At 46.3% G+C, this 27,384-nt stretch overlaps 1 protein-coding gene across 3 annotated transcripts; it reads right to left on the reverse strand.

The window, feature by feature from the left end:
- Positions 1-612: 612 nt before the first annotated feature.
- ZDHHC5 (zinc finger DHHC-type palmitoyltransferase 5) lies at positions 613-27,138 on the reverse strand. Of its 3 annotated transcripts, XM_021685442.2 has the most exons (12): positions 26,820-27,138; positions 22,310-23,503; positions 13,005-13,126; positions 8,402-8,559; positions 6,676-6,848; positions 6,427-6,529; positions 5,496-5,587; positions 4,930-5,062; positions 4,227-4,350; positions 3,705-3,817; positions 2,382-3,250; positions 613-1,963 (listed from the first exon to the last, which is right to left on the reverse strand). In XM_021685442.2, exons 2-12 carry the CDS (start codon positions 22,411-22,413, stop codon positions 1,798-1,800), a joined length of 2,157 nt encoding a protein of 718 aa, XP_021541117.1. In that variant the 5' UTR covers positions 22,414-23,503; positions 26,820-27,138; the 3' UTR covers positions 613-1,797. The 3 variants fall into 3 exon arrangements, with proteins under 3 accessions (XP_021541117.1, XP_021541118.1, XP_021541119.1); XM_021685443.2 differs by lacking the exon at positions 26,820-27,138 and having other exon boundaries at positions 13,005-13,091; positions 22,310-22,370; XM_021685444.2 differs by lacking the exons at positions 6,427-6,529; positions 6,676-6,848.
- Positions 27,139-27,384: the final 246 nt, after the last annotated feature.

A 27,384-nucleotide genomic window follows, 5' to 3' on the forward strand; every position in this document is an offset into this window, starting at 1 on the left:
GTTAAAATCTGTTGCTATGAGCCAAGATTGTTACTAGATCAGTAGGTGGAAAACCATTCATTGAGCTACAGTTTTAATCTAGGATTTCAGAGCAAGAGTGTATACACCTAAGTCATGGACAGCGAAAATAATGGGTTCTGGCCAGTTTCCGGAGATTTAGTGTCTGAGGCGGCCTATTTAAAATTAGGGCATAGCCTTTTTGCTTTGGACAAACAGAAGAGACACCGTGAGCGATCATACTGAAGTGCCAGCCATATCCAGGCAAACAGCCTCTAACAGGCTTTCATCCCTCAATCATCCACTGTCTCACCTCTGGCTACATCCAAAGATTTTTACTTTCCAGAGACAAAATTCTGTATTAAAGAACTGTGGCAGTTCTCTAAGCCTTAAAACAACAAGGAGCTTAGGTGGTCACAGAGGGTTCCTCCTAGGAATTTTTGAATTAAATCACCAAAATAAAAACAGGACCTGTTGTTTTAAGTGGTTATTCCCACTACAGTGCTGCCTAAGGGTGGGCCAGGACCAGAGAAGCTTATGAGGTTTTCTTTGTGACTTCCCACCAGAGATCATTCACCCTGCCTTAACCAGACAAAATAACACAAGTCAGGGGGAGCTGGTTAGATCAGGATTTCTTTTTATTCCTTGTTGGTTTAAAATGGCTAATCAGAATAAAAAATAAGAGGGCCTCTGTCTAGAGGCTGGGGTCTCCCCTTTTTAGAGGTTAGAACCCAGGTACCCCCACTACCCAGCACCATACTGAGGTGGGCTGAGGGGTAACCCCCAAGGGACAATCGGAGGGGCCTAGGCCTGCCACTCCTTCTCTCTATCCCGTTTTTGGCATGTGATGAAAAATATTGCTTTTGGATTCATCTCTCCCGGCCTTGGATTTAAAAATAATGTTAACCGTGTGAGTTGGGGGAAGGCTCTGAGGGGACTAAAGAAGCCCACACTAATCCCTCTCCCCCAAGAAGGGGGGGCATTATCCAATATTGTTTCTGGAGCTCAGTCAAGCTCTTTTCCTGATCTCCCCACCACCACCAAAGTCATGGGGCCGTGACCCCTTTCCTGGGGAAACTAAGTGCCAATGAACCTAGAAAACTAACTCTCCTCTCCAAATCCTTCCTTCCTCTGACCAAGACCCCAGACTCGCCTCTCCCGTGGTTTCTTTCCTGATCACTACGCACCAACAGCAGGGGGGTGCGGTTTCCTTAGTTGGTAACTGGGACAAAAGAGAGGGAACCACTGGGAAAAGGAAGACTTCGATGGATGTCCCCGCGTCTTTCCTGCTGGTCTGAGGAACGGAAGAGTAAGATAGCCCTCCTCCTACATATCCCTCCCTCATTTTCCCATCCCAGGATAGATATATAATTTCTTTGATATTTATAATATATATATATATATATAGATAGATATATATATATGTACACACACACCTGGTAACGCAGAGAGGAAAAAAATAGAATCCGTAACAATAATAAAAAAAATTATTTCTGGTTTAAAAATGATCTGGTTCCCTCCAGGGCGAGCAATTGCACAAATGTCCACTGAGTCTGGTCCAGGGGTTAAAGAAGGGAAGGTCTTAAAAGGTGAAGGGGGTTGCTACCCCAGTCTCAGGGCCCCAACTCTCCGACTCCCCATCCCCACTGCATTTTATAAAACGCTCCTCATCCTCTTGGAATCGGTGGTTTAAAAAAATGTCCATGCAGGGGAGGGGAACCCCTCGAGGAAAGGAAGGTGGCCACCTGGGGCCCTTTGGTGTAGGCGCAGAGGCGTGGGGGGAAGGGAGGTGCCAAAGGCTCACACGGAAATCTCATAGGTGGTACCACCCACCCCTGACACCTTCTTGACTCCGCCCCTTGTGGGGCTGCTGAGAGGCGGCTGGCCTGGGCCAGGGGAGGCAGAGCCTATACTCTTGGGCTGCCCATTGGATTTGCTGTAGGCGGTCTTGAGCTGTACTTCATCTCTAGGAAGAGAAAAAGAGGTAGGTGTCAGGAAGTGGGACACAAAACACAGAAAAGGGAGACCGTTTTAGAAGTTACGAGAACAAACTGACATACTTTTCTATGTACATACTTTCTTACCCAAACATTCCCACCTGTTTTATTGCCCTGCTTAAAACAAACCTGGTGCCCTATCTCCTCTCTTTATTCCTTCTCTCCAACAGCAGCTACCTTACTTACTTACTCTCAGGCAAATACATTCATTTGGGGAAGACAGGATTAAGAAAAAAGTATTAATCAGCAGCGAGAGAGTGAGTGAAACGAGCGATCTACAAGCAGGCCCCTCTGAGTGCACCCGCACACAAGTGAAGTCATGATACCTTCTGTAGGACCCTACACTAATTTTAAGTCCACAGACGGTCAGGATGGACTTATACTTACTTGGGTGTCAATAACGGCTGCAAGGCTACTTCCTCTGCCTCAGAGACACCAGCTGGGGTGACACCGGCTTTTTGGCTGCTGTAAGACACAGATCGGCCCAGGTATGGGGCAGCTGGGCCTGGTTCAGGGGACCCTAGTCCCCGGCCCCTTAGCCCATCTGGCTTGCCAAAACGGGGGGCAGCTGGGCGTCCCAGTGGAGTCTTGACCAAGGGTGATCTCTTTGAATCATCTGAGGAGGAACTAGTACGAGGGGCATGGCCTGAGCCCGGTGTTGACTGAATGCCTGAGTCCCCCAAGCCTGGTTCTTCCTCGCGGCCTGGGAGCGGGGGTGACTGGCGTAGCAGCTTCTCTCGTTCCTGGAGGGAGGCCACAATATGGCGCGACAGATTGTCGTACCGGACCGGGGAGGGCTCTCGGTGAGTTGGGCCGGTTGGCACCAAACGTGGGTGCCTCTCGGCTTCCCGCTGCTGGGCCAGCCGGGCTGACAGGAAGGGAGAGGTGTAGCCTAAAGGTGGGTCTGGCTCAGGCCCTGCCTGCACGGACTCAAAATCAGGGCTGTCCGAAGGAGTGAGCAAGCTGTCATAAGACAGGCTTCCGTTGCGTGTCTGGTTGGCCAGGCTCTTATAGGAGGTGGAGGTTGTGCCCTCTGAACGAATGGACTGCAACTGGCCCAGCTCGAAGCCAGTGCCCTGGGCTGACTTGAGGCTGGAGGAGCGTGAGCCGCTGGATAGTGGCTCGAAGTGAAAGCTTTTGCCAAAGGTGGGAGAACGGAAGCTCTCTGGCTCCAAGCTGGGCTCCGAGCGGTAGCTGGGATGGCGGCTGCTCTCTGCAGCTGAGGTCGGCTCCTTCAAGCTGTCCCCACGACTCAACTGAGGGAGAAACGACAGCATGCTCTTAGTGCTCCTCCTCCTGGGACAGATGCTAGGCCCCAGAGCCTAAGCAGTCATGTCCCGCCAATATGCTTAGAACTTTTTACACGCATTCTCTTGTTCCACACCTAAAGCAAACCAGCGAGTTGGAACAAATAATATCTCATTTGAAGATGCAAAAGATGAGGCTTAAAGAGGTTCAGTAACTTGCCCATGATGGGTTTTGAACTCAGCTACGATGCTACAATCAGTGCTTTTACCTAGTATGCTACATTGCCCCCTCTCTGATGAAGGACACACTGTCAAGGAGATTCAATCCCATTAATGCCAACAATCAGTAAAATGTCTCGTTTCTTCCCTTCCCTTTGCCTCTCTTCCTTCCCTCCCCCACTATTCTTTTTCCCAGAACAGCTGACATACATCACAACCCTCCTCCTTCCAGAGTACTCAGTACCTTGGCGCTGGAGGAATGAGGCATGGCGGCTGACGTACTGCTGCTACTGTAGCCCGGCCGGTACTTGTACATGGTAGGTGTGGGAGGGCTGTCCTTGCCCAGGAGGCTGCTATCTGCAGGAGAAAAGGCCCAGGGAGACACCACTTTACAAGCCGTTCTCTTGGCCAGAGTTCCTTAAATTACAGAGGGAGAACAAGGTAGGAATGGATATACCAGCAACAGAAAAGTCCCAGGAACATGATTTAGCTGCAGTCAAGACGAGAGACGCATACTGGCCCAGAACGCAGAGTGAGAGAATGCACAAACCTGTCTAGGATGTTCTCTGGTCTATCCGGATGCTGACCGTTGCCGCCCCACAAAAGCCCGATTCACTGCCACTAGCTACATGGAATCCCCTTTCTCCTCTCCTAGCTGTCCAAAGTGGCTCAAGGCCCACCTGTTGCGAGTATCACCTCCCAGGCCTTGCCTGCCTGTCGTCTCCACAGCACACAGTAACCTTCTCGCTCCTGCCACTGCTCTTACCCTCATTAGTAGCCAGGCTGAGGTGTGTTCGTAGCCCCGTGTAACGGCTCAGGTCCGGCTTAGGAGGAGGTGGGGGTTCAGCATCTGCAGACTGGCTCTCTGTGATCTCCAAGCTTCCCTTAGACTGGATAAATGAGGGAAAATCAGATTTGGAGAACTGGGTATAAGGACAACTCAAAATATTAAACTGGTATTAGAGGGGTGCTGGGGCGCAATTATATATTTCTAAACTGGGACTAGAAGACAAGGGATGAGAGCCATTTTGGGCATGACAATGGATAAAGAAAAACAAGGGTTTCAGCAAGAGTTTAATTCTGTCACTTATGTGTTCATGTCCACCAACTATCTGTTGAGCTCCTACCATCTGAAGCTGCTACATTAAGTCCTATGAAAACATGGAAATGTCAGTGGACTTATAATCTAATGGAAGAAAGAAGATATGTAACTTAAGTAATTAAAAACATTTTTTTTTCTTTTTAAGTAACTCTGCACTCAACATGGGGCTCCAGCTTGTGACCCCAAGGTCAAGAGTCACATGCTCTAACAACTCAGACAGCCAGGCACCCCCATACTTAAGTAATTTTTAACACAAGTTAATCGAAATTGAGAAATCCTGTAAGGGCAATGTCAACTGAGAGCAAGTTTCCATCTCTTTGCCATGAAAGTCCCCAAGTTACCTACTTTACTTCCCTAAATTCCTCACCTTGCTTCTCCTCAGCTCTCCCTGGATGCCATTGTCCATGATCTTCACAGTTATCTGCCCATCTGACACTTCTGGTCGAAGGAAGGGAGGTCTGATGACAATCGTCTTCTCTTTCTTTGGTCTCCCCAAATACCTGAGTGTCAAAAAATGAGAGGACTTTCATTCATTCATTCTAAAATATCTAGTGGTTGCCTATCTTGTATAAAACATTTTTACAAATACAAGAACAGTCTGACCAAGACAGCGAAAAGCTCAGCATTGAACTGATTTCTTAGATTCCATGAAGAACTGCACCAAGACTAGGCTTCTGGGCAGATACCTAGTTCAAGCCACTCTGGAGGGAATCTCACCCTCAACTCTCAAAGGAGAGTAGCCATAATACCTGAAGAATAACAACTGAATTCAGGGGGTCCACTAAAGGATGCCACAGCTCCCCCTTGCAGGCACTTCCCAGTCTAAGAGAACCCTCCCTGAACAGCAGTCTCCCACCCAACCCTCCCCGAGAACAAGCCCAAAGACAAGCGTTTTGACCAAGAGTGAACACTAGACCAAAGGGGTAGGTGTACCTGGGTGCTGGGGAACTGCAGAGCACACGGCTGACATTGTTACAGCAGCCATTGGTGAAGGGGTTCACACCTCCTCGGAATTTACCCGTAACCTAGAAGAAGGAAAAACGGGCCATATCAGTCAGACAATGGACCTTGACCTCCAAAGGCCAAAACACAAATCGTTAACCAATTACTGTGCACCCACTATTTGGGAGATAGAAAAATGAGTAAAACACAACCCTACCATCAAGAAACTTATAGTCATAATGGTTAAGAATGGGAGCTCCAGAGTCAGGGCCTTCAGTTTGAATCCTAAGGCTACCTCATAGTAGCTATCTGACCCCACACATCAGTGTTCTTATGTGAAATGGGGATACACAGAGCTCACTCAATATTGAAAACTAAGATAATATACATAAAAGGAAGCAGGTTAAGGTCAGCTTTATTATAAGCATGAGTATAAGCGTTTCCCTTTAAGCTGCACTATGAGCTTCCTGAGGGCTGGCCTAAGTCTACTATTGTTTCTGTAAGCTCGGAGCTCAAATTGTCCAGTATACAGTGAGCATTCTGCAAATGTCTGTTAACTAATAAATGGTTCTGGGGTGCCTGGGTGGCTCTGTCAGTTAAGTGTCTGCCTTTGGCTCAGGTCATAGTCCTGGGACTGAGCCCTGTGTCGGGCTCCCTGCTCAGTGGAGAGCCTGCTTATCACTCTCCCTCTGCCTGCCTCTCTCCTCTCTCTCTCTCTCGCTGTCAAATAAGTAAGTCAAATCTTAAAAAGAAAAAAAAGAAAGAAATGGTTCTGTTCTCGTGCTTTCATGAGGAGCACGGACACTTCATCATAACAAATATTCACTGGGCATCCATCTGTGGAAGCACTCCACAACTCATTAGAGGGCGAAGATTCTCACGCCCAGCTCTACAGGGGGTCTCCCATCACTTCTCCCCGTACCTGTTCATTGGTTGTGCGTCCCCTAGCCACCAGCACCACATGAAATCCCGTGAGGCCAGCTACGGGGATGAAGAATAAGCCAGCCACACACATCACTGCCATTCTAAAGCCAAAGAATCAAGGAGAACAGAGCAGCATGATCTCACCATCGCCGGCCCCTAAAAGAACCACCTTCCCTTTGACCCTCGCTACCACAGTGCTCGACTTTCCTCCTCCCTGCTCCCGAGCCCACAACCCACAGAAGGATACGTGACAGCCGTGCGGACCCCTGAGAGTTCCTCCATGTGGTAGAGGACATAGAGGAGGCCAAAGCCAAACACACCCATGATGTGTGCTGTCAGGGAGAGGAGGAAAAGGAAGAAATAGCGGTAGTTCCGGCGACCGATACAGTTGTTCACCCAGGGGCAGTGATGGTCAAACTCCTAGGGGTAAAAAGAGAAACACTGAGAAGCATCCTTGGACCACAGCCCTAGATCACTTCTGTCAAGAAAGGGACCAAATGTCAGAACTGAAGCGCTGCTTTCAGTAACAGGCCATCGTGTTCACTATTTAGTTGCCAAATTAACAATAAGCTCAGCCACTTCATCTTGCTCTATCAATCAGTAAGGAAGACCTTCCAGAGGCTAATCAAAGGCCAAGTCCCTCTCAGAGTTTATCTAATGTGACCAAGGAACTCTGAAAGGGATGAATATCAGAGGCTTTGCAAAAATATCAAGATTCATGAGAAAGAGAGGCCTGGAAGGAAAATCTGGCAGACAACTGCTTAGAGTGAAGTAAAAATTGATTGGGGGAGGGGTGACTGGGTGACTCAGTCATTAAGCGTCTGCCTTCGGCTCAGGTCATGATCCCAGTGTCCTGGGATCGAGCCCTACATCGGGCTCCCTGCTCCGCGGGAAGCCTGCTTCTCCCTCTCCCACTCCCCCTGCTTGTGTTCCCTCTCTCGCTGCGTCTCTGTCTGTCAAATAAATAAAATCTTTAAAAAAAAAACAAAACTGGGCAAAAAAGGTTAAAAATAAAAGACAGGTGATGCAGAAGGATAAGCAGGAAGAGAAATATAGCTGTAAGATCTGAATGCAACAGACAGCATGATGTAGTGGATGCAAGAGATAACACAAAGCCAGGACAAATAACCATAAAGAAGAGTCAGGAAGGCTATGGAGTTGGGAAAGCCTATTCCCACTTGGGGTCCCTCCTATAACAGAAGAATATTTATGCTCTACCTCTCATGCATACATCACTGATAATACTTTTTTTTTTTCATTTCCAATTTCATCTAAATTATAGACATTAAAATGTATATATACATATATACACATAAGAATAAGTGCTATTTATAGCTGTTATATAATCTAAAACCAAGATAAAATTTTTAAATTAAGTTTTAAATTTTAATTCCAGGATATTTAACATACAGTGTTATAGTTTCAGGTATACAATACAGTGATTCAACAATTCTATATACTATGCAGTGCTCATCAGGAGAAGTGTACCCTTTAATCCCCATCACCTAGTTCACCCACCCCCCTACCCTCCTCCCCTCTGGTCACTCACTATCAGTTTGTTCTCTATAGTTAAGAATCTGTTTCTTGGTTTGTGTCTCTCTTTTCTTCCCTTTGCTCATTTGTTTTGTTTCTTAAATTCCACATATGAATGAAATCATACGGTATCTATGTTTCTCTTGACTGACTTATTTCACTTAGCATTATACTTTCTAGCTCCATCCAGGTCGTTGCAAATGGCAAGATTTCCTTCCTTTTTATGGCTGAATAACATTCCATTGTGTATATATACCACTTTTTTACCCATTCATCTAACTGATAACACTTTTTGACAGAGCTAGAATACAGCCCAGATAGTGAGCCAGGGCTATATTGCACCCAAGACCCAGAACGCAGACGATTCAATTCTTATTCAATAAGTAGGAAGAAGAGAACTTAGATTAGGCACGTAGGCCTACCCCCGTCAGGGTTCTTACCTCCACACAATTGTCACAGACACTGCAGTGGGAACATCGAGGAGGACGGTAGAAACGGCAGGTGGCACACCACTTCATGCGCACCTGGATGCCCTTAATCTCCACTGTTTTGTAAAGGGGAGCTCGGAAGTCATCTTCCTTGTCTTCATCCTCCTCAGCTGAAGAGGAAAAAATCAATTAAAAACCAACCATGCCAGAACTGTACTAGGCATAAGGGATGCAGTGGTATTTAAAATATGGCCTCTGCCTTCGAGGAATTCAGTCTACTGGGGAAGAGAGAACAGGAACTACTAACTCATACTGTGAGATCAGCCTTGTATACGACACTACTGGAACACACCGCAAATGAGGTTCAAGAGAATATGACTCAGAGGTAGCTTTGATATGGGTATACTGACACTTGGTTTACATACTATGAATATATTTGTAAAAAAATAATTTACAGGGGCGCCTGGGTGGCTCAGTTGGTTAAGCGACTGCCTTCGGCTCAGGTCATGATCCTGGAGTCCCGGGATCGAGTCCCACATCGGGCTCCCTGCTCAGCAGGGAGTCTGCTTCTCCCTCTGACCCTCCTCCCTCTCATGCTCTCTGTCTCTCATTCTCTCTGTCTCAAATAAATAAATAAAATCTTTAAAAAAATAAAAAAATAATTTACATATCAAACCACATATGTAATGAGTTTGCATAACAATACAATGTTACAATACAAGTACATGAAAACTATAGCAATCCAAGAGAGGAACTAACAGCAACCCTTTTTTTCCATGCACAAACCCCTTCCCCAAAAGATCTTCCCCAACTCTATTAATTCCCTATACATTTCAGTATTATTTGCGGGCTCAAGCCATTCTCCTTACCTGAATGCCCTTTAAATTTCAATTATGAGAAACTCATGATCCTACTTCAAAACTTAAAGGGCACTATTTGCCTTCTCATCTACAGTGTACAATTTTTATTTTTTATTATTAATCTAGAAAAAATACACATGGGAAGGAAAATTTAAATAAATGAAGTAGTAGGGATTAAAAATTAAGTTTCCGGGGCGCCTGGGTGGCTCAGTCGTTACGCGTCTGCCTTCGGCTCAGGTCATGATCCCAGGGTCCTGGGATCGAGCCCCGCATCGGGCTCCCTGCCCAGCTGGGAGCCTGCTTCTCCCTCTCCCACTCCCCCTGCTTGCGTTCCCTCTCTCGCTGTGTCTCTCTCTGTCAAATAAATAAATAAAATCTTTAAAAAAAAAAAAAAAAAAAAATTAAGTTTCCAACTTTCACTGACTGGGGAAATGCTTTAAAATATAAATAGGTGAAAAAAAATGCAAGGTAAAGAATTGTACAAACAAAAGGCTCGCATTTTGAAAATAGAAAACAAAAATACACACACGTGGGGGCGCCTGGGTGGCTCAGTTAAGCATCAACTCTTGATTTCGGCTCAGGTCATGATCTCAAGTCGTGAGACCGTGAGATCAAGCCTTGTGTAGGGCTCCTTGCTCAGCAGGGGTCTGCTTGAGATTCTCTCTCCCTCTGCCCCTCCTCCCCTGCATGTGCGCACTCTAAAATAGATCTTAAAAAAAAAAAAAAAAAAACCGCACGTACATTTGCTATAGGTAAGTGGTATATGTAAATGTTATATATCTAAATCTTCAAACCACTGAAAGGAAATAGGAATAGTGGTTATCTTTAATTTTATTTATTTATTTGAGAGCGAGCAAGCACAAGCGGGGGGGGGGAGGGCAGGGGGAGAGGGAGATGGGGGGGCTCAATCCCAGGACCCTGAGATCATGACCTGAGCCAAACCAAGAATCAGTTGGCTCAACAAATTGAGCCACCCAGGCGCCCCCATAGTTGTTACCTTTGGCTGTGAAATTACAGGTGGTATTTGTCTTTTTTATGCTTTCTACATAAGAAATATTTACTACTTATTAAAATCTTTACTTAGGGGTGCCTGGGTGGCTCAGTCGTTAAGCGTCTGCCTTCGGCTCAGGTTATGATCCCAGGGTCCTGGGATCGAGCCCCGCGTTGGGCTCCCTGGTCAGCGGGAAGCCTGCTTCTCCCTCTCCCACTCCCCCTGCTTGTGTTCCCTCTCTCTCTGTGTCTCTGTCAAATAAATAAAATCTTAAAAAATAAAAAAAAAAAATCTTTACTTGAAAGTTTTCTTTTAAAGGAAAAAAACTAAAATGCTACTTATTTTGAAATTTCTGATCTTTCCACACCAGAAGTGAGCACTTTCTCTTCTTAAAGTATTATGTGGTTCTTAGGTTACTCTTATAACTTAGCACAGTACAGGATATTTATTCACAGAAACATCTTCCCTATCTTTCTTTACAGACTGATCTATTTGAAAGCAAGGACCCCAAATGACCAGGATAATACCTTTCATACAGATCAATAAATATTTAATATATGAACAATAAAGGCTCATTCTAAAATAGCCCTCCTTGGGGCATCTCGGTGGCTCAGTCGGTTAAGCGTCTGCCTTTGGCTCAGGTCACGATCTCAGGGTCCTGGGATCGAGCCCCGCATCGGGCTCCTTGCTCAGTGAGGAGTCTGCTTTTCCCTCTTTCTGCCTGCTGCCCACCCTTGCTTGTGCTCTCTTTCCCTCTCTGTCAAATAAATAAATAAAATCTTTAAAAAAAAAAAAAAAACAGCCCTCCTTAGTGCTAGGGACTCCAAGTTCCTTAGGTTCAACTAATCTTTGAGACAGAAGTCACAAATAAAGCACAGTGATACAGGCTTTGTGAGCACAATGATCTCAGGAAAACCTCATTCTCTCCAAAGTTGTCTTCCCGATTTATACCTCACCCTTACAAGTTAACTTCACAGGTGAGAGAAATACAGGTTATCAGCAACAACTCTTATCAACTTCTCTCTACCTCTAATGACAGTTCCTGACTCTCACCTCCTCTGCCAGAACAGCCTGCTTCTTCTGTAGGCTTAACCTTTCCAAAATGCACGGGAAAGCACGTCCTCCCTCTAGAAGGTAATTCTATTATCCCCCCTTTCCCAGTTCCAGCTTCTCTCTCCTCTCCACTTCTATCTCCTCAGGCTACCAGAGTGCTTTAATCTTCTCTATCACTAAAAAAGAAAAAACAAAACCCTCTCTCTCTAAGACATTGCATCTTCTGCCTTCTCTGCTTAACTTCTTGAAAGAGTAATCTGAATACTCACGGGCTCTGCTTCCTCATTGCCCATTCACTGCCTTCCAAACCATCACAGTTTTGCTAATTTAACTGTATTTTTCCCAAATACATACCTAAACACACTATTAGAACTATTCCCGTTAAGATCATAAAGTCCTTATTTACCAAAACAATGGGCAATTTTGAGTTTTCATACTATTGGATCTAATTTCTGATACTGCCAACCATCATGAACTTCATGAACCTTCCTTAGTTACCACTTTGTCCAGTTTCTTCGCCTACTAACTTTTCTTGCCCAATCCCTCTCCAAAGGCTCCTCCTTCTCCTCTGCTCATTATTAAAATGCCAATGCTGGTCAGATCTGAACTTGATTCTTTCCTAATCTCGTTCTACTTTCTCTAGACAATCTTACTCCTGTTGCTTCAAACACCACATGGCTGAAGCCTCTGAGACCAACGTCTCTGAATCTGACTACTCAGTTGGCCACTGGGCAACTATATCTGAATGACCATACTATCTCGAGTTCAACATGTCTAAGAGGCTATCTTCCCTCCAAACATGTTCAACATTCCTGTAACGCCTATCTTGCTTTATAAAAATCAGCATCCAACTTATCTCCCAAGTTAGGAGCCTTGGGAATACCCCAGACAATTCCTTCGCTCTCTCACTCTCCCCCAATAAGCAAATGGTCATGAAGAAATCTGTTGAGTCTACTGGGAAAAATCCCTGAATCCAGCCTTGAATTCAAGTTCTCATCTGGTTTACATTATGGCAATAGCCTCCCAAAAGGTAACTGTACATTCTTTCAAGAATTTTTGTAAAAGGAAATCTGATCCCATGATTCCTCCAATTAAAGACCTCCTACTGTCCAAAGGAAGAAATATAATCTATTTAATTTAGCACATAGTCTTTGACAATTTGGCTCTCATTTACCTCCTACTACCCCTTCTGGCCCCACCATGTGCTTTATCTTCTGCCCCACGGAGTTCGGCATTTGTGGCACATGCTGCTTCCTGGACCCAGAATGTGCTTCCCTGCCATCCTCCACCGAAAGTTTTTCCTGCCTCCTCCTCGCAGCATTTCCCCAATTTACTGGGGTAGATATAAGTGCACCCTTTTCTATGGCCTCAAAGAATCTTGTTCATGCCTTCACTACAGTTCACGCCACCCTGTTATAACTGTCTAATTCATCCTAGATTATTATTGTTCCTAGGGATAACGCCTGACCCATATGCTCAAAATGAATCCCTGCTGAATGAGTAACTGAAAATCAAAAAGTTGACCCAATGTGAATGAACAGAAGTTATGACACCTATTCTGGAAGACTCTGGCCCACTTTTCATCATTAGACTATTGAAGTATCCCAAAACCCTCAGAGTCCTAAGGCCCAGGACCAAATGCGTATGTCCATAACCCATTATTTTTCAAAGGTAGTTGAGGAGTTTCCAAGAGAGGAGAAGGAGATCTTACCTCGAGGGAAAATCCCTGGGTCCATGAAGGTGGCCATGCTGAAGTTGGCCAGCACAAAGAGAAAAACCACCGCATTGTAGATGGGCACTGCAGGTGACACATAGAGGCTTAGTCCTGGACAGCTGCACAGATAATAAAGAAAATGAGGGGCTGCCCCTAGCGCTTGGGACACCAACCATATAAAAATCGGAAAGGTTCAGCCCCCATACCTATAAATCGTGTGTGTTTCACCTCTGCTGTCTCAAATTATCTTCATCCTTCACAACAAGTGGGTCTAGTTTCCCCACAGAAATGCTCCTTTTAGATCAAGGTACAAGACTCAGAATCTCTCCTACCATAACCCCTTGTACTAAAGGTCTGTGTTCTTCAGATTCCTTCTTCCCCTGTGGACCTTTTCACATTTTAGAATCTATCCTTATCTCCTTTTAACCAGGCACAAGAGCTAGGTAGGGACTGAGTATGTAACTGACGCCAGCTACATTCCCTTCTCTTGCGCAGGCTGAGGCTGCTGGATCTCAGCCATGCCCCACTGACCTGCACAGTGGCGCAAAGCATGGGATACCACCTGCCTCTCTGGCTCCCCTTGCCTCTTCCCAGCTAGCTTCCAACCCCTCTTAACTGCCTGAAATTTCTTCACTGCATCAGATAGTCCTGAGAGATCTATTCAACTAAAAGCTAGTTCTCAAGGGAGACAGGACCACACAGAGAAGTATGGCTATCAAGATCTAGAACTAGACCCCTTGAGGTCTATAAATCAAGTAGAAGAGTAGGGGACAGAAAAAAAGGAGGGAGCAGACCAAATCAGCCGTAAATCCTATAGGAAAAAGAAACTGGCCAAACATATCCAATATTCCACAGGGTCCAAATCAAGAGATATGCTTTAGGTAACTTTTCTTTGTCCCCCCCCCCACAAAAAAATAGAGGGGGGGTGCCCTAGTCCAGGATTAAACTCAGTTTCTCTCAGGATATGAGTCTAAGTAGGAATGCTGTAATAAGAACTCTTCCTTCCTGATTTCCTGGGAGCTGGAAGTTTCCGAAGAACATCTGAGTGCTGGTTACTTTGTCAGTACTATCAAATGCCCTCTCTCTCCTATCTCAGTTCCCAAAGAACTTCCCCTTACAAGAGAGTGGCTAAATACCCTAATCTGCTTTGTGGCTGAGAACTTAATCTCCAGAATGAGGACAGCATCTGACCTTGTCCCCTTTATCTAGACCAGCCAGAAGTAAAGGAAGAGTTCATCGAAAGGAAGAAGGGGCCAAGAGAACAAGACAGCAAATGAGTCTGGAGAATGAATCCGCTGTAGTCCTGGATTCTGTTGAGAGAGATCTGTCTCCATCAAAACAAAAGCACAGCCCTGAAAAGTGATTCAAGACAATTCACAGCAATTGAGCTCCTTAATCAGATATAAACTAATAATAAGAGACAAAATTGATTGTCGCAAAGCATCTCACAAGCCTTTACTACCTCCATCTATTTATTCAAATTCACCATTCATTAAAAAAAAAATCAAGTAAATATTTATTGTGTGGTAGGCTTTCTAGATAGTAAATATCAGTTAACTCTTTGCTTATCTGGGTAGGTGAGTACGTAATTGGGAACCAAAATAATGAAGCGAGGTGCAGGCACTGATTTCAAGGGAAAACAGACCCTCAGTTACAGCTCTCGTTTTCCTCTAGCCACGTCTCCCACAGAAGCCTCTTCCTCTGGGGGGGGGGGGGTTCTCTGGTTTAGAAAGGAGGTCCCCAAACTCCGGCAGGGTTTGGGGTAGAATACAAGAAGAGTCCTTACACAGCCCCACCCAAAGGCTGACCTCCTAGGCTCCTTAGGAGGGAGGGACAGAAACTGAAAACCAGTCATCCAGGTCAGAGCCCCTCCCTAGCACTTAGCTGTCTCTTCGATTTCCGCCAGGGGAAGAGGAGAAAGGGTGACTCACTTGACTCCTACAGCCTGGGAAGATAATTAGAAGGGAAAAAGAAATTAAATCCTTAGAACACCGAGGTGCCCATGATTTAAAAGTCTCATTCCTAGAACTGACGACTATAGTTACAGTGGCCTCTTGAGCTTCTGACAGACTAAAGGTTCCTCGATCCCTGAGGGGAGCTAAGGTGAGAGAATGAGATGTCAGCCCCTTGCAGGCCCAAATGGCAGTCTTTCTGACCCCATTTTTTTCTTCAGTTTTTGCATTTCCAAATGAAGAAAATCGCCCAACTTCTTGGGTATGCTGCCACCCACCCATCCCTGGATAATGAATGTTACCCCTGCACTCTTTCCCCCCCTCCAAAGATTTTGAAGTAATCTCTACACCCAACGTGGGGCTCAAATGCGCGACCCTGAGATCAAGAGTTGCATGTTCCACGACTGAGCCAGCCAGGCGCCCCATTCCTGTAACATTCCTGATACCGACTCATCCCAGCTGAATCGTGTAATCCTACAATCCAGTTTCAGTATCTGTTGCCAAAATAAAGCCTACCCCCACAGTAGCAGCATCTAGAAATGATGCAAATAACTCCACTTCCCAGGCAGCATCTGCCCTTGATTGAAATCAAGGACCTACTGCTTCCAACCTTCACACTCCAGCTGATGGAACACCCCACCAAGGAGAGGCGTGAAGCAGAGCCCGTTCCTGCCACATCCCATATTCTACTTGGCTCGAGAAGGGGCTTGCTGTTGCTACAGTACTTTGCCAAATTCCTAGGCGACCACTCCAAGTGGCCTGTCAGGATCTGTGGCCTCTGAAGAAAGAAGACGAGGCCTGGCCTGAGGAGGAGCCGTCAGGGCTGGTCCTCAGCCTCCGGCAATAATCCCAGAGTTCCAAAGCAGAGGGAGTGGTTGGAGCCCAGAAGGCTGGCTGACTCACTGATGAGACTCCCAGACCTATACCAACCCAGGAAGAACAGGTTCTTCTGCCCACCCATCCCGCACTTCTGTTTTCAGAGAGAGTGGGTTTCAATACCCACACTCCTGGGGCACCTGGTTGGTGCAGTCGGAAAAGCACACGACTCTTGATCTCAGGGCTGTGAGTTCAAGCCCCATGTTGGGCATGGAGATGACTTAAAAAAAAAAATAAAACTGGGGTGCCTGGGTGGCTCAGTCATTAAGCGTCTGCCTTCGGCTCAGGTCATGATCCCAGGGTCCTGGGATCGAGCCCCACATTGGGCTCCTTGCTCGGCGGGAAGCCTGCTTCTCCCTCACCCACTCCCCCTGCTTGTGTTCCTGCTCTCGCTAACACTCTGTCAAATAAATACAATCTTTTTATTTATTTTTTTAAAAAAGACTTTATTTATTTATTTATTTGAGAGAGAATGAGAGAGAGAGAGAGCATGAGATGGGGGAGGGTCAGAGGCAGACTCCCCGCTGAGCAGGGAGCCCGATGCGGGACTCCAGGATCATGACCTGAGCCGAAGGCAGTCGCCCAACCAACTGAGCCACCCAGGCGCCCCAATACAATCCTTTTAAAATAAATAAATAAATAAACCAGGGCGCATGGGTGGCTCAGTCGTTAAGCATCTGCCTTCGGCTCAGGTCATGGTCCCAGGGTCCTGGGATCGAGCCCCGCACAGGGCTCCCTGCTCAGCGGGAAGCCTGCTTCTCCCTCTCCCACTCCTCCTGCTTGTGTTCCTGCTCCTGCTGTGTCTCTGTCAAATAATTAAAATCTTTAAAAAAAAAATAAACTTAAAAAATACCCATACTCCTGGGCGCCTGGGTGGCTCAGTTGGTTACGCGACTGCCTTCGGCTCAGGTCATGATCCTGGAGTCCCTGGATCGAGTCCCGCATCAGGCTCCCTGCTCGGCAGGGAGTCTGCTTCTCCCTCTGACCCTCCCCCCTCTCATGTGCTCTCTCTCATTCTCTCTCTCTCAAATAAATAAATAAAATCTTTAAAAAAAAAAAAAATACCCACACTCCCGAAAAATCTGTTTCCTAGCCCTAACACTTCCTACCATAAAAAAATGGTTAAGTTGCTGGTAAGAAAAAGTAGGAGTCAAGAAGCTTTGGATCTTAATCCCGTCTCAATCGATGCTTTGCTATGTAGCCTTAGGTAATCTACAGAAAACTCCCCAATCTCATTACTTCAGCTACATAATACAGATGTTAGAACGAAGGAGACAATATCTGAAAAGATCCTGGAATTCTTTTTAAACCAGCTAGCTTACTACTGAGCATTCCCTGGAGGACACGCCCCCCATTATTAAGTATCACCATCATCATCAATTATCATTCCAGCTCCACCTTCATCCCTAATTCCACTTCCCCTATGTGAGGTACTAGAAATTCAAGAACACTTAAAACAGAGGCGCTAAGCTCCTAAAGAATAGGTCTAAGCTTTCCGCCCATGCCTAGCACATAGTTTGACTCTACGGCTAGTGTTCCCTGTTGATGAGGCAAGGCTGGAATGAATAGCCCACTTCCTGCCCCTGGGGATCCTCAAGATGCCATGGGAAAACAATTTTTCCTTTCTTAGGTGGGGAAGTTTCTCCTAAGATACCTGATATGTCGTGTCTTACGCACACTTTCAAGCAGCTGAGTGCAAGATGTAGGACTTGGGCACTTATTCCTGGATGAAAAAACAACGTGGGAAGTAAAAGGAACATCCACTGCTCAATTAATGCCCTAAATCACGAGGCTGCTCCCACTCAAATCAGGTGCTAGCACCTCTGCAGTCAAGAAAAAAAGGACCAGAGGGAGAGGCACTAAAGTTACCCAACTCTGGGTAAAAGGTTGGGAGGGGCCAGAGGCAGAAACTGAAAAGAAGAAAGCACTCTCACGGATGGGACACTGGAAAAGACCATCCTGGATTTCTGGACAACCCTGACATGTATCCTTCCCACAAAGGACAGCTTGCAGCAGAGATTTTACCACTACGCCCTCCCTACCAACTTTAGAACTCGACAATGAGACACTGGCTGACTTAACTCAGAGCTCAAGGAGATTTTAGGGAGGCAGTTCAGTGATTTATTTCAAATGGCATTGCCAGGAGCTCTAAAAAAGACTCAGGGGTCCCCAGGGAGGCAAAGAGGAGACACCAAGTGGGCTGGGCCTCCACACACCAGCCTCACTTGACCCAGAGCAGCCCTCCTCTTGTGTTTGACACACTGGGGTTCCACATAAGATCTCACTGGAAAAAGGGGCACTGTGCTTAAATAAACTACTCTCGGTCAACCTCCTCACTTTACAAAGAACAGATTCACAAAGGTTAACAGACTTTACCAAAATTAGCTTCCTGACCCCCCAACAGTGCTGATTCCTCTTACTTAGCACTGCCCCCTACCCTTGCCAATCACAAAAGGGGATTAAACTAAGACAGATGAGGATCCAGGCCCATTATCTTAAACACAGGGTCTAGGATCTAATTGGGAGGAGGAGGGTTACTTTAGCAGACACTCTCCTTCCCCAACAGAGGAAAATAATTAAAACAGAATCCCCAATAACTCTCCCACTTACTTTTGGTACGGGACAAATTCAGTGAATGGGAGGGATCAGGGTTCTGGAGGGAAGGCCTCAACTGCTCTATTCAAGCTTCTCCAGGGCAGATCACCTTTTGGCGACCAAACCCAGCTGATAATTTCTGCTCACAGCTTTCTCTACCTGCCAGAGAAACACCAAGGGAAAATTGTTCCTAATGAGTTGAAACCTACATGCCTCCACTAATTATGTCTGCCAACTGAAAGGGACTCTCCCTCCTACTCCCAGTCCTCTAGGTCCTGAAGTCATTCCCACTTGGGACTTAGACTGATGTAAGAACAGACAGTTATAGCCTGGTGAAGACAACAGGAGGATGACAGAATAGGTACAGATTCAGGGCCCCAAACAGGAGTTGGTTCAAAGACAGTCTTCCTCTGGGGCACTTGGCTGGCTCAGTCGGTAGAGCAAGCAACTCAAGAGATCTCGGGGTCTTAAGTTCGAGCCCCACGTTGGGAGTAGAGATTACTTAAAAATAAAATCTTAAGGGACACCTGGGTGGCTCAGTTGGTTAAGCGTCTGCCTTTGGCTCAGGTCACGATCCCAGCATCCTGGGATGGAGTTCCGCAGCACACTCCTTGCTCAGCAGGGAGCCTGCTTTCCCCCTCTGCCTGCTGCTCCCCCTGCTTTTGCTCTCTCCCTCTCTCTGACAAATAAATTAATAAAAATCTAAAAAAATTTTTTAAAAATTAAAAAAACCAAACCAAACAAACAAAACAAAGAAAGCCTTCCTCTTATCTATTTAATACCAGAAATTGTTTTTTAGGTTGCATATAGTTTTAAACCAGGGGAGGGGGATTCCTCCAAAGAATTGAACTTCAAAAAGGGATCAGTGGGGGGAACAGTTTTTGACAACGCAGGCAGCTCAGCCCAGATATATGCTTATAGAGGAACTGCTACGGTCAGATGTAAAGGAAGAGATGAGAACTTCACAAGTACCAAGAGATAGGTGATAAAAAATAAATAGGGTGTTTGTCTCCATGAAGTGGGTAGGGGAGACTCGAGGAAGAAAAGAGCCCAGAGGAAAATGCCAGGGGAAACTCTAGCTATGACTTAAGTCTCTTCTAACTTTGGATTAGAGGCAGTAATTCCAAAGTCCATTACCGTCCTCCAAAATTCTTTCTCCTGGGGCTGAGAGACCATGGAATAAGGAGGGCCCCTATTTCTCTGGCACTAGGGAATGAGAAAGTAGGTTAAATAGCTTCAACTATCAGTCGAGAAAATGCCTATGTCAGGACAACTCTTTGTGGCGAAACTGGTATAACCAGCCAAGCACTTCAGTGGCTTCAGATTAACAAAATAAGAATGAGGATTCTGCTTGCTCTATCTCAAGAACAGATGGGTTGAAAGAGAGACCACTCAGGCCCCTGAATTTCCTAGCTTCCCAAAGGCCTTGCCTTTTTTTTTTTTTTTTAAGATTTTATTTATTTATTTGACAGAGAGAGAGAGAGGGAACACAAGCAGGGGGTAGTGGGAGAGGGAGAAGCAGGCCTCCCGCTGAGCAGGGAGCCCTGTGCGGGGCTCCATCCCAGGACCCTGGGATCATGACCTGAGCCGAAGGCAGATGCTTATCGACTGAGCCACCCAGAAGCCCCAAGGCCTTGCCTTTTGAAGGAAAACAGACCCTCCTCAATCAAGCAGGCCTAAGGGTGTCAACCTGGTCTTATAACATAGCCCCTGACACAGCACCACAACGGCTACAAGGATACAAAGATCTCATATAACCATCCCTTGGTTAAAATACTGATTCTAGGGTGCCTGGGTGGCTCAGTTGGTTACGCGACTGCCTTCGGCTCAGGTCATGATCCTGGAGTCCCTGGATCGAGTCCCACATCAGGCTCCCTACTCAGCAGGGCGTCTGCTTCTCCCTCTGACCCTCCTCCCTCTCATGCTCTCTCTCTCTCCTTCTCTAATAAAATCTTTAAAAAAATAAAATAAAATAAAAATACTGATTCTAGGGGTGCCTGGCTGGCTCAGTCATTAAGCGTCTGCCTTTGGTTCAGGTCATGATCCCAGGGTCCTGGGATCGTGCCCCGTATCGGGCTCCCTGCTCAGCGGAAAGCCTGCTTCTCCCTCTGCCACTCCCCCGGCTTGTGTTCCCTCTCTCGCTGTGTCTCTGTCAAATAAATAAATAAAATCTTTTAAAAAAATAAAGTAAAATATTGATTCTAGGGGTGCCTGGCTGGCTCAGTCGGTAGATCATGTGCCTCTTGATCTAAGGGTTGTGAGTTCGAGCCCCACACTGGGTATAGAGGTTACTTAAACATTAAAAAATCTTTTTAAAAAATGCTGATTCTATTTGCTGGCCATAATAGCTGAAACAAAAACAAGTCTAAAACTGAAGACTCAAATCTCCTTATTGACAGTCAATACATGAACGACAGAACACTAAACACGCTGAATTTAAGCAAGAGAAAAAAATTATGGAAAAAAGTCAGATAAAGAAGAGTACAGAGAAGAGTAGGCTGCTTTAGATCCTTGAGGGAATCAACAGGCATGCTCAGGCTGGAGAGCTGGGGGCCAAAGAATCCATGACCTCTACCCTCCAGAAGAACGGGTAAAAAGCAGGATGATGCTCATACCTTAGATAAGAGATTCATTTTTTTTCCTTGTTTAAAAACTCAACAGAAAAACATCATTACTTTGCTGACTCTATAGGCCAAACAATCCAAATCTTTTAGAATTCCTTTTGATATATGAAGCTCAATTTAGGGGGGAAGGGAGGGTTTCCTCCCCTCCTCAGATAATATCAGTTCTTAGGTTTCTCCCCATAATAGTAACTGCCCCCTCCCCAGCAATTCCCGCTTCATTCATCCTTCAATGAGTCCAAACTGCTTTTATTCCCTACCACTTCAGTCCATTTCCTTCCTCTTCCCAGCAACCTCCCATTGCTCTAAACAGCATCTCACAATTAGGTTTGAGCCTGAAATCACGGCAAAGTGAACTCCCCAGAAAAATCTAGCATGCTCTGATTGTTCCAAGAGCTACAACTAGAACACTAACTCAGTGACTCAACAGTTTAAGGCTCAGAAGCCTTCTACACGTTAATTCATAAACAGGTAACAGCGAAGAGGCCGGCCAGGTGGTCAACAGCTAAAATACTGTGGGAAGAGGAAAGATAAATCAGTCTCCTCCAGTGACTGGCAGATGAACAAAGTCTGAATATCCTAAGCAGGAAACCTTCGGTGGCGACCGCTATTCCTAACAGGACCAGGGAATGCAGGAATGACTGCCATCCCTCCAGCAGAAAGGGATGTGAAGGCAGCCTGCCAGGATTCTTCCTAAGTAAAACCTGCCCCTTCCCAGTGGCCTTCACTGGTCCAGGCTTTGGCTCTTAATGTGCAGAGAAAACCATGTGAGCAACAGGAAAAGCCCAGCTGTCTCCTTGGTCTATTTCCTAAATCAAGTCTGCAATTCTCCAGTACACTCAGCTCGACATCCTGGGGAAAAGCCATTACTGTTTGAAAAACCTCTAGTCTAGTTCTTTCTCTCACAGAACCAATTGCTCAAGCTGCTTCAAGCCTCTCTGGTAGTTTCCTCCTACTTCCTTCCTAGTTCACGATCATCTCATGATGGAGAGCTGGGTAAGAAAACACAAAGACATCTGTGATGCCCAAGGAAGGGAGGCAGGGGAAGGGAGATGATTCAACAGAGTAAAATTTCTAACAAGGCTGACAGGATAGGCTTTTTCTCCCTGTGCTTACCATGTCTCTGAGATGTGTTGTTGCCTCTATCAGACATTAAGACACCCAGGCACATGGCAAGTAACTAGCAAAACTCACGTGACAAACAACCCCCTCACCTCCCATGGAGCCCCCCAAAAACCACCACTGGGAGAAAACTCACGTAAAGGCAAAGAAGAGGGTCGTAGCTCCCACTAAGAAGATGGCGGCTGCTGAGACCGGAACATACTTGCTGGGCTTGAATCTCTTTCCAGACTCTGCGGGCATGTTGGAGCTCTGATGGGAGGTCTGCCCTGCCGCATAGCCCAGGCCCACACAGCGGCAGAACAGACAAGAAAATGGGATGAGGGGAACAACGGAGAAAAAGAGTACAGAAGGAAACCGGGGAAACAGAAATTTAAAATTATCACCCTTCCCCCTCCCAAAGAAAACCAAAGGTCAAAAGATCTCAAATGAAGGAAAACACATGGGAGGGGGAAAGGTGATTCCAAATGATGAATAACCACTCCCCAGAACAAGAGGGAGAGATTAAGAAACACAACTTGTACAGTTTAAAAACTGGAGACAAACAGTAGGCTGTACACATGCAAATGGTTGCAGGTGGAGAACATGGGCCGTCAGACAGGTCAGGGAATAGCTCATGGATGGAGGCAAGTCTTCAAAGGGCAAGCAGGGGAGAATATCAGGGTAGGGGAGACCACTTCGGGCAAGGAAAAATGCTTCTGAGAAGACACTCTAGCACCTCCACGACTACCACACTCCACCAGATGGGAGCTGCACCTAAAAGAGGTGTGCCCTGTGTTTCTATTTTAATCCAAAAGGGAATCTGAGGCCCCTTCCAGTTTTAAAGAGAAGCTTTTTTTACTGCAGTCCTTGTCCCTTTTAGGCAGTTTTCTCAATGCCACCACTCCCACACCTTGACTTCAGGTCTTGTAGTCTGGCAATGGTGGTTTAATTTTATTTATTTTCTCTTGATGGCTAAAGCTGGGCTGCAGCTGTTAGAAGGTTGAGTTGTAAATCCTTTTCTTCCAAGGGAGAGGGAAAACAGAGAGAGAGAGCACGAGCAAGCTTGTCTGTCTTCAATCTCTTCTTGTTATTCCCAAGCCCTTTAAGGGCTCCGTTTCCTATCGAGTTCATACAAAACTAAAGGGAAATGTAAAATCCCTGAATCCATGTTCTTCCCAATTAACAAAATAAGATGAAGAAATCAATTCCACTCAATGATAGTTCTAAAACGGTTCTGTGGATGAAAGCAAAGTTCCAAAGAGGTCCCTGTTTCCAGGTTAGTCAATGTCTTTGATCTTCTTCAGTCTTGGGCTTTCTAGATGCAGAATTCAACTGGGTTACAGTGCCTCACCTGGGAAACAAAACAAAAAAAACCACAAATATCTTCACCAGATAAATTCTTTCAGAGAATTTCTTAAGAACATCAAGGCTGACACCCCACAGGCTACTCTGTTTAAAAAGCGCCTTTTTATGGCATACACTTCACTTATGTGCATGTGGGAAAGGATTCTGAATTGGGAGGACAATGGATTCAGAATCCTTCACTAAGTGCTGTTCATACTGGAAAGAGAACATGGTTTCACCTGGCCTGAGGTCATCAAAGAATTAGCTCTTATGAGAGGTGCATCTCACCTGACACAAATGGGCAGTTACAAATGTCAAGAATATCAAAATCTAAAAACAAACAAGGGCACAGCAGTGAAGGGCAGTCCTAGAAAAGAGATTCTCTTTGGACAAAGAGAGTATTTACTGCAACAATGAAAAAAGAAAAAAGTAACCTCAAAATAGGACAGTATGTCTCATTTCCCTTCCGTGTATGTCTCTGTCTCTTATCTCTCTACGCTTTCAGTTATAACCCTGAAGAGGCAAAAACTGAGTTTTTGGTCTTCTGGAATAACCCATGAAAGGACCTGGGTGAGAGACTGTCCTTGAACTAAAAGGTGAGCTGCTCTGAGAAACTGAGTCAACCACAGAAGCTGGTCCTTTTCTTCCAAATTCAACAATTTATTCCTACATTGGCCTATCAGAAGTCAACTGAGCCCCACATTCCCCATATGATTAAGAGTAACAATTATTTCTGTTGACGGTAGTAGCCAAGTAACACTTTGGATTTTATAGGATGCTTTTCATCTGTGATCTCAAAGCACTTAACTCACATTATCTGGTGACACAGTCCCTTACCCCACTCCATAAAATTGAAGGCTAGAGAATGCCTGAGGCCATTCTACTTAATCACCTGAGCAGTCAGGTTAAGAACCAGAGTTCACATGCCCCTTTGCCAACACAAAGCCTTTCTACCACTTTCTCATCCACTACACTACTTGCCCAGTGACTGCATCTTGGAATCTGCAGACCAAAAATTTTACTTGTTAGAATTTAAAAATAAAAGTTTATTTGACCCAAGCAGTTCAGTATTTCCCTCAATACCGGTGGCAGAAATTCATACGTCAGAAGATTCGGACAGTGAAATACAAATGTGCCCTGGAATTCACCACTTCCTCTCTTACCTGTGGCATGGAAGGCAAAGACACCTTCCTTCAAGATGCACTGTCGCTCTCCTTAAAATAACAGAGTATTAGAGGGCCAAACAGCAATATTAGAATAGAGTGAACATTCAGAGAGTACAAGAAATTGTTAAAGGCCTAAAAAAGATAAACCCCCCTCTAGCCCCTGATTTTATGATTATTTAACACTCAGTTTCTATAGGAATCAAAGCCCAACCTTCTCAGTTTAGGCCTAAGTAACTTTGTGAACAAGAAGCAAATTCTTGGTTTGTGGGCAGTACTATTTTTTTTTTTTTAAAGATTTTATTTATTTATTTGACAGAGAGAGCGAGCGAGCGAGAAATACAAGTAGGGGGAGTGTGAGAGGGAGAAGCAGGCTTCCCGCAGAGCGGGGAGCCCGATGTAGGGCTTGATCCCAGGACCCTGGGATCATGACCCGAGATGAAGGCAGACGCTTAACGACTGAGCCACCCAGGCGCCCCTGTGGGCAGTACTATTAAGGCAAACTTTCCCCTCAAAACCTCAAAGAGTAGAGAAGATGGAAAGCTACATTACTACAATTTTATCTAGAGTAAGTAATATCATTTAGACACCATATATTATTTCAGATTATATTTTCTGACGGGAGAAAAGTCACATGGGCTAATACTGCCATAGTAATGCAGGGTCATAAAAGGCAATGCAATTTGGGGAGTACGATACAGGGAAACAAAAGTGATCAACCTTTGAAATGTTTACGGAATATACATTAGAAGGGAGATGACAAAAACGGAACAATTTATTGGGTATAATAAAGACGCACCAAGTCTTTGCAGAAGAATGTGCTGTGGGCAGTAGGGATGAGACTGCAGGGTGAGTGTGGTTCATCACAACCAGCAGTCTGGATCTGTACCAGCATGAGAAAGGTGTACAAGAATGTGTATGACATACTCAGGCACAAAGTAATCTATGGAATGGAAATATGTACATAGTAAACAAACTACAGATCATACTGTATATTTAATACAGGTAGGTACCTCAAAGGGGTGAATGGAGATCAGCAGTACCACCAATAACACAAGTTATTTGTTGAAATAGTGTAACACTGCAATATAGTAATTCTGGATACACAGTAATCAAGGTATCATGAATAATCCACATGTCAAGATGTTGGTTGGAATCAAGCAAAAGTTTAATAAGGGTGTTATTACATACAGAAGTAGCCAAGTACATGGCAATACATTCTTATAACCATTAGGTGGGTTATTAAAAATGAGTGATATTGAGCATTCTGAAGAGATTTGATAGAGTACAAGAGATACTGGGATAAAAGGATAGCGATGTGATATAAGATCGACCTAGACAAGATGGCATTAACCAGGAAGTGGAAAAATCCAACGCAAAAAATGGTATAGGGTATAACACATAAACGATCCTACACCTCTTTCCATAACTTTTAAGTCACTTTCTTACTTCTCATTAGCGTGTTTTCATTTGGCCAAGTGGGTAAAACACTTTCTACCTCCCTGTCCCACAAAGAGATCCCTATAGGTAAAATATTGGCAAACGCATTCCAGCTCCAGTGGCAAAAAGTACAAAGTACTAAAAGCACGGAGCTCCCAGCTGGTGGGGGTAGGGAGGAAGCGGATGGATGGGAGAGAACAGGTAACAGGATGAGGCTTGAGCCAAAATAAGTATCAGCAGAAGGGGGCAAGGGACCTGAAATGCGGGGAGGTAAAAGGGGAACAGCACCCCGTCCCCACCCCGGAGCTGGGGTAGGGAGAATCACCATTTGGGGCAGAGCTGGCTGAGACCGAGAAGACGGAATCCGCGGCGGTAGGGCCCACTGAGGCTGCGGGACACGGCAGAGCCCGGGGGCGCAGGGCCGGGGGTGGAAGGGGCGGCGGCCGGGCGCCAGACGCGGAGGTCCCGAGACAGGACCGGGCGGCCGGGCACTAACCCGTTCAGTGCCCCGGCGGCCGCGGATCCCCGGCCTCTACTCGTCGTCCGTTTCCGGGGCCCACGGGTCCCGCCGCAGTTGGATGACCCGGCCCGGGGGTAGGAATGGGGCCTCAAACCACCTCCCCCCCTCCTTGGTCCCCCTTCCCTAGAGGTCACTCTCCCCTCCCACCTCACTGGCCCGGCACTTCCGGTTCCGCAGGGGCCGGTGTCCCCGGTACTCACCCCCGGCGCGGTTCCCGTCACCGCCACCGTCGTTGTCGCCGCCGCCTCCCGGCAGTGCCGTCCGGCCTCTCAGAGGCCGCGCGCGGCCCCCGCACGCTCCACGCCCGCCCTGCTACGCGCGCCCCCGCCCGGCGACGCTCGTCTTCGAGCCGGCGCGCGGCCGTTGCCCTCAGCGCCGGGTCTCGAGCCCTCCCAGCGTCCCCATTGGCTCCCTGTCCCGGGCGCGCGCGACGTCTCGCGCGGGGCACGTTTCTCTCATTCATGCGGCTCTCGACGCCGCGCCCACCCCCGCTCACTCTCCCATTCACCCATAGCCCCCACCCCCACTCCGCTCTAGGGCGTGCGCGCGAACCCGGCGACCGCGGCGACCTCGCGGCCTGATTGGCTGCGGGAGCACAGCGCCGTACGCACGCTAGAGAACGAGCGCGCGCGCGCACGGCCGTCGGGTTCCGCAGAGGACTGGGACAGGAGGACTGGCGTACTGCGCAGGAGTCAGAAATGGGGGAGTGGCTCGGCGAGTCTTTCGTTTTCCTGCGTCCTATTTTCAATTCCAGCAGTATTCAAG

Source organism: Neomonachus schauinslandi, chromosome 11 (assembly GCF_002201575.2).
Source record: "Neomonachus schauinslandi chromosome 11, ASM220157v2, whole genome shotgun sequence".
Lineage (NCBI taxonomy): Eukaryota > Metazoa > Chordata > Mammalia > Carnivora > Phocidae > Neomonachus > Neomonachus schauinslandi.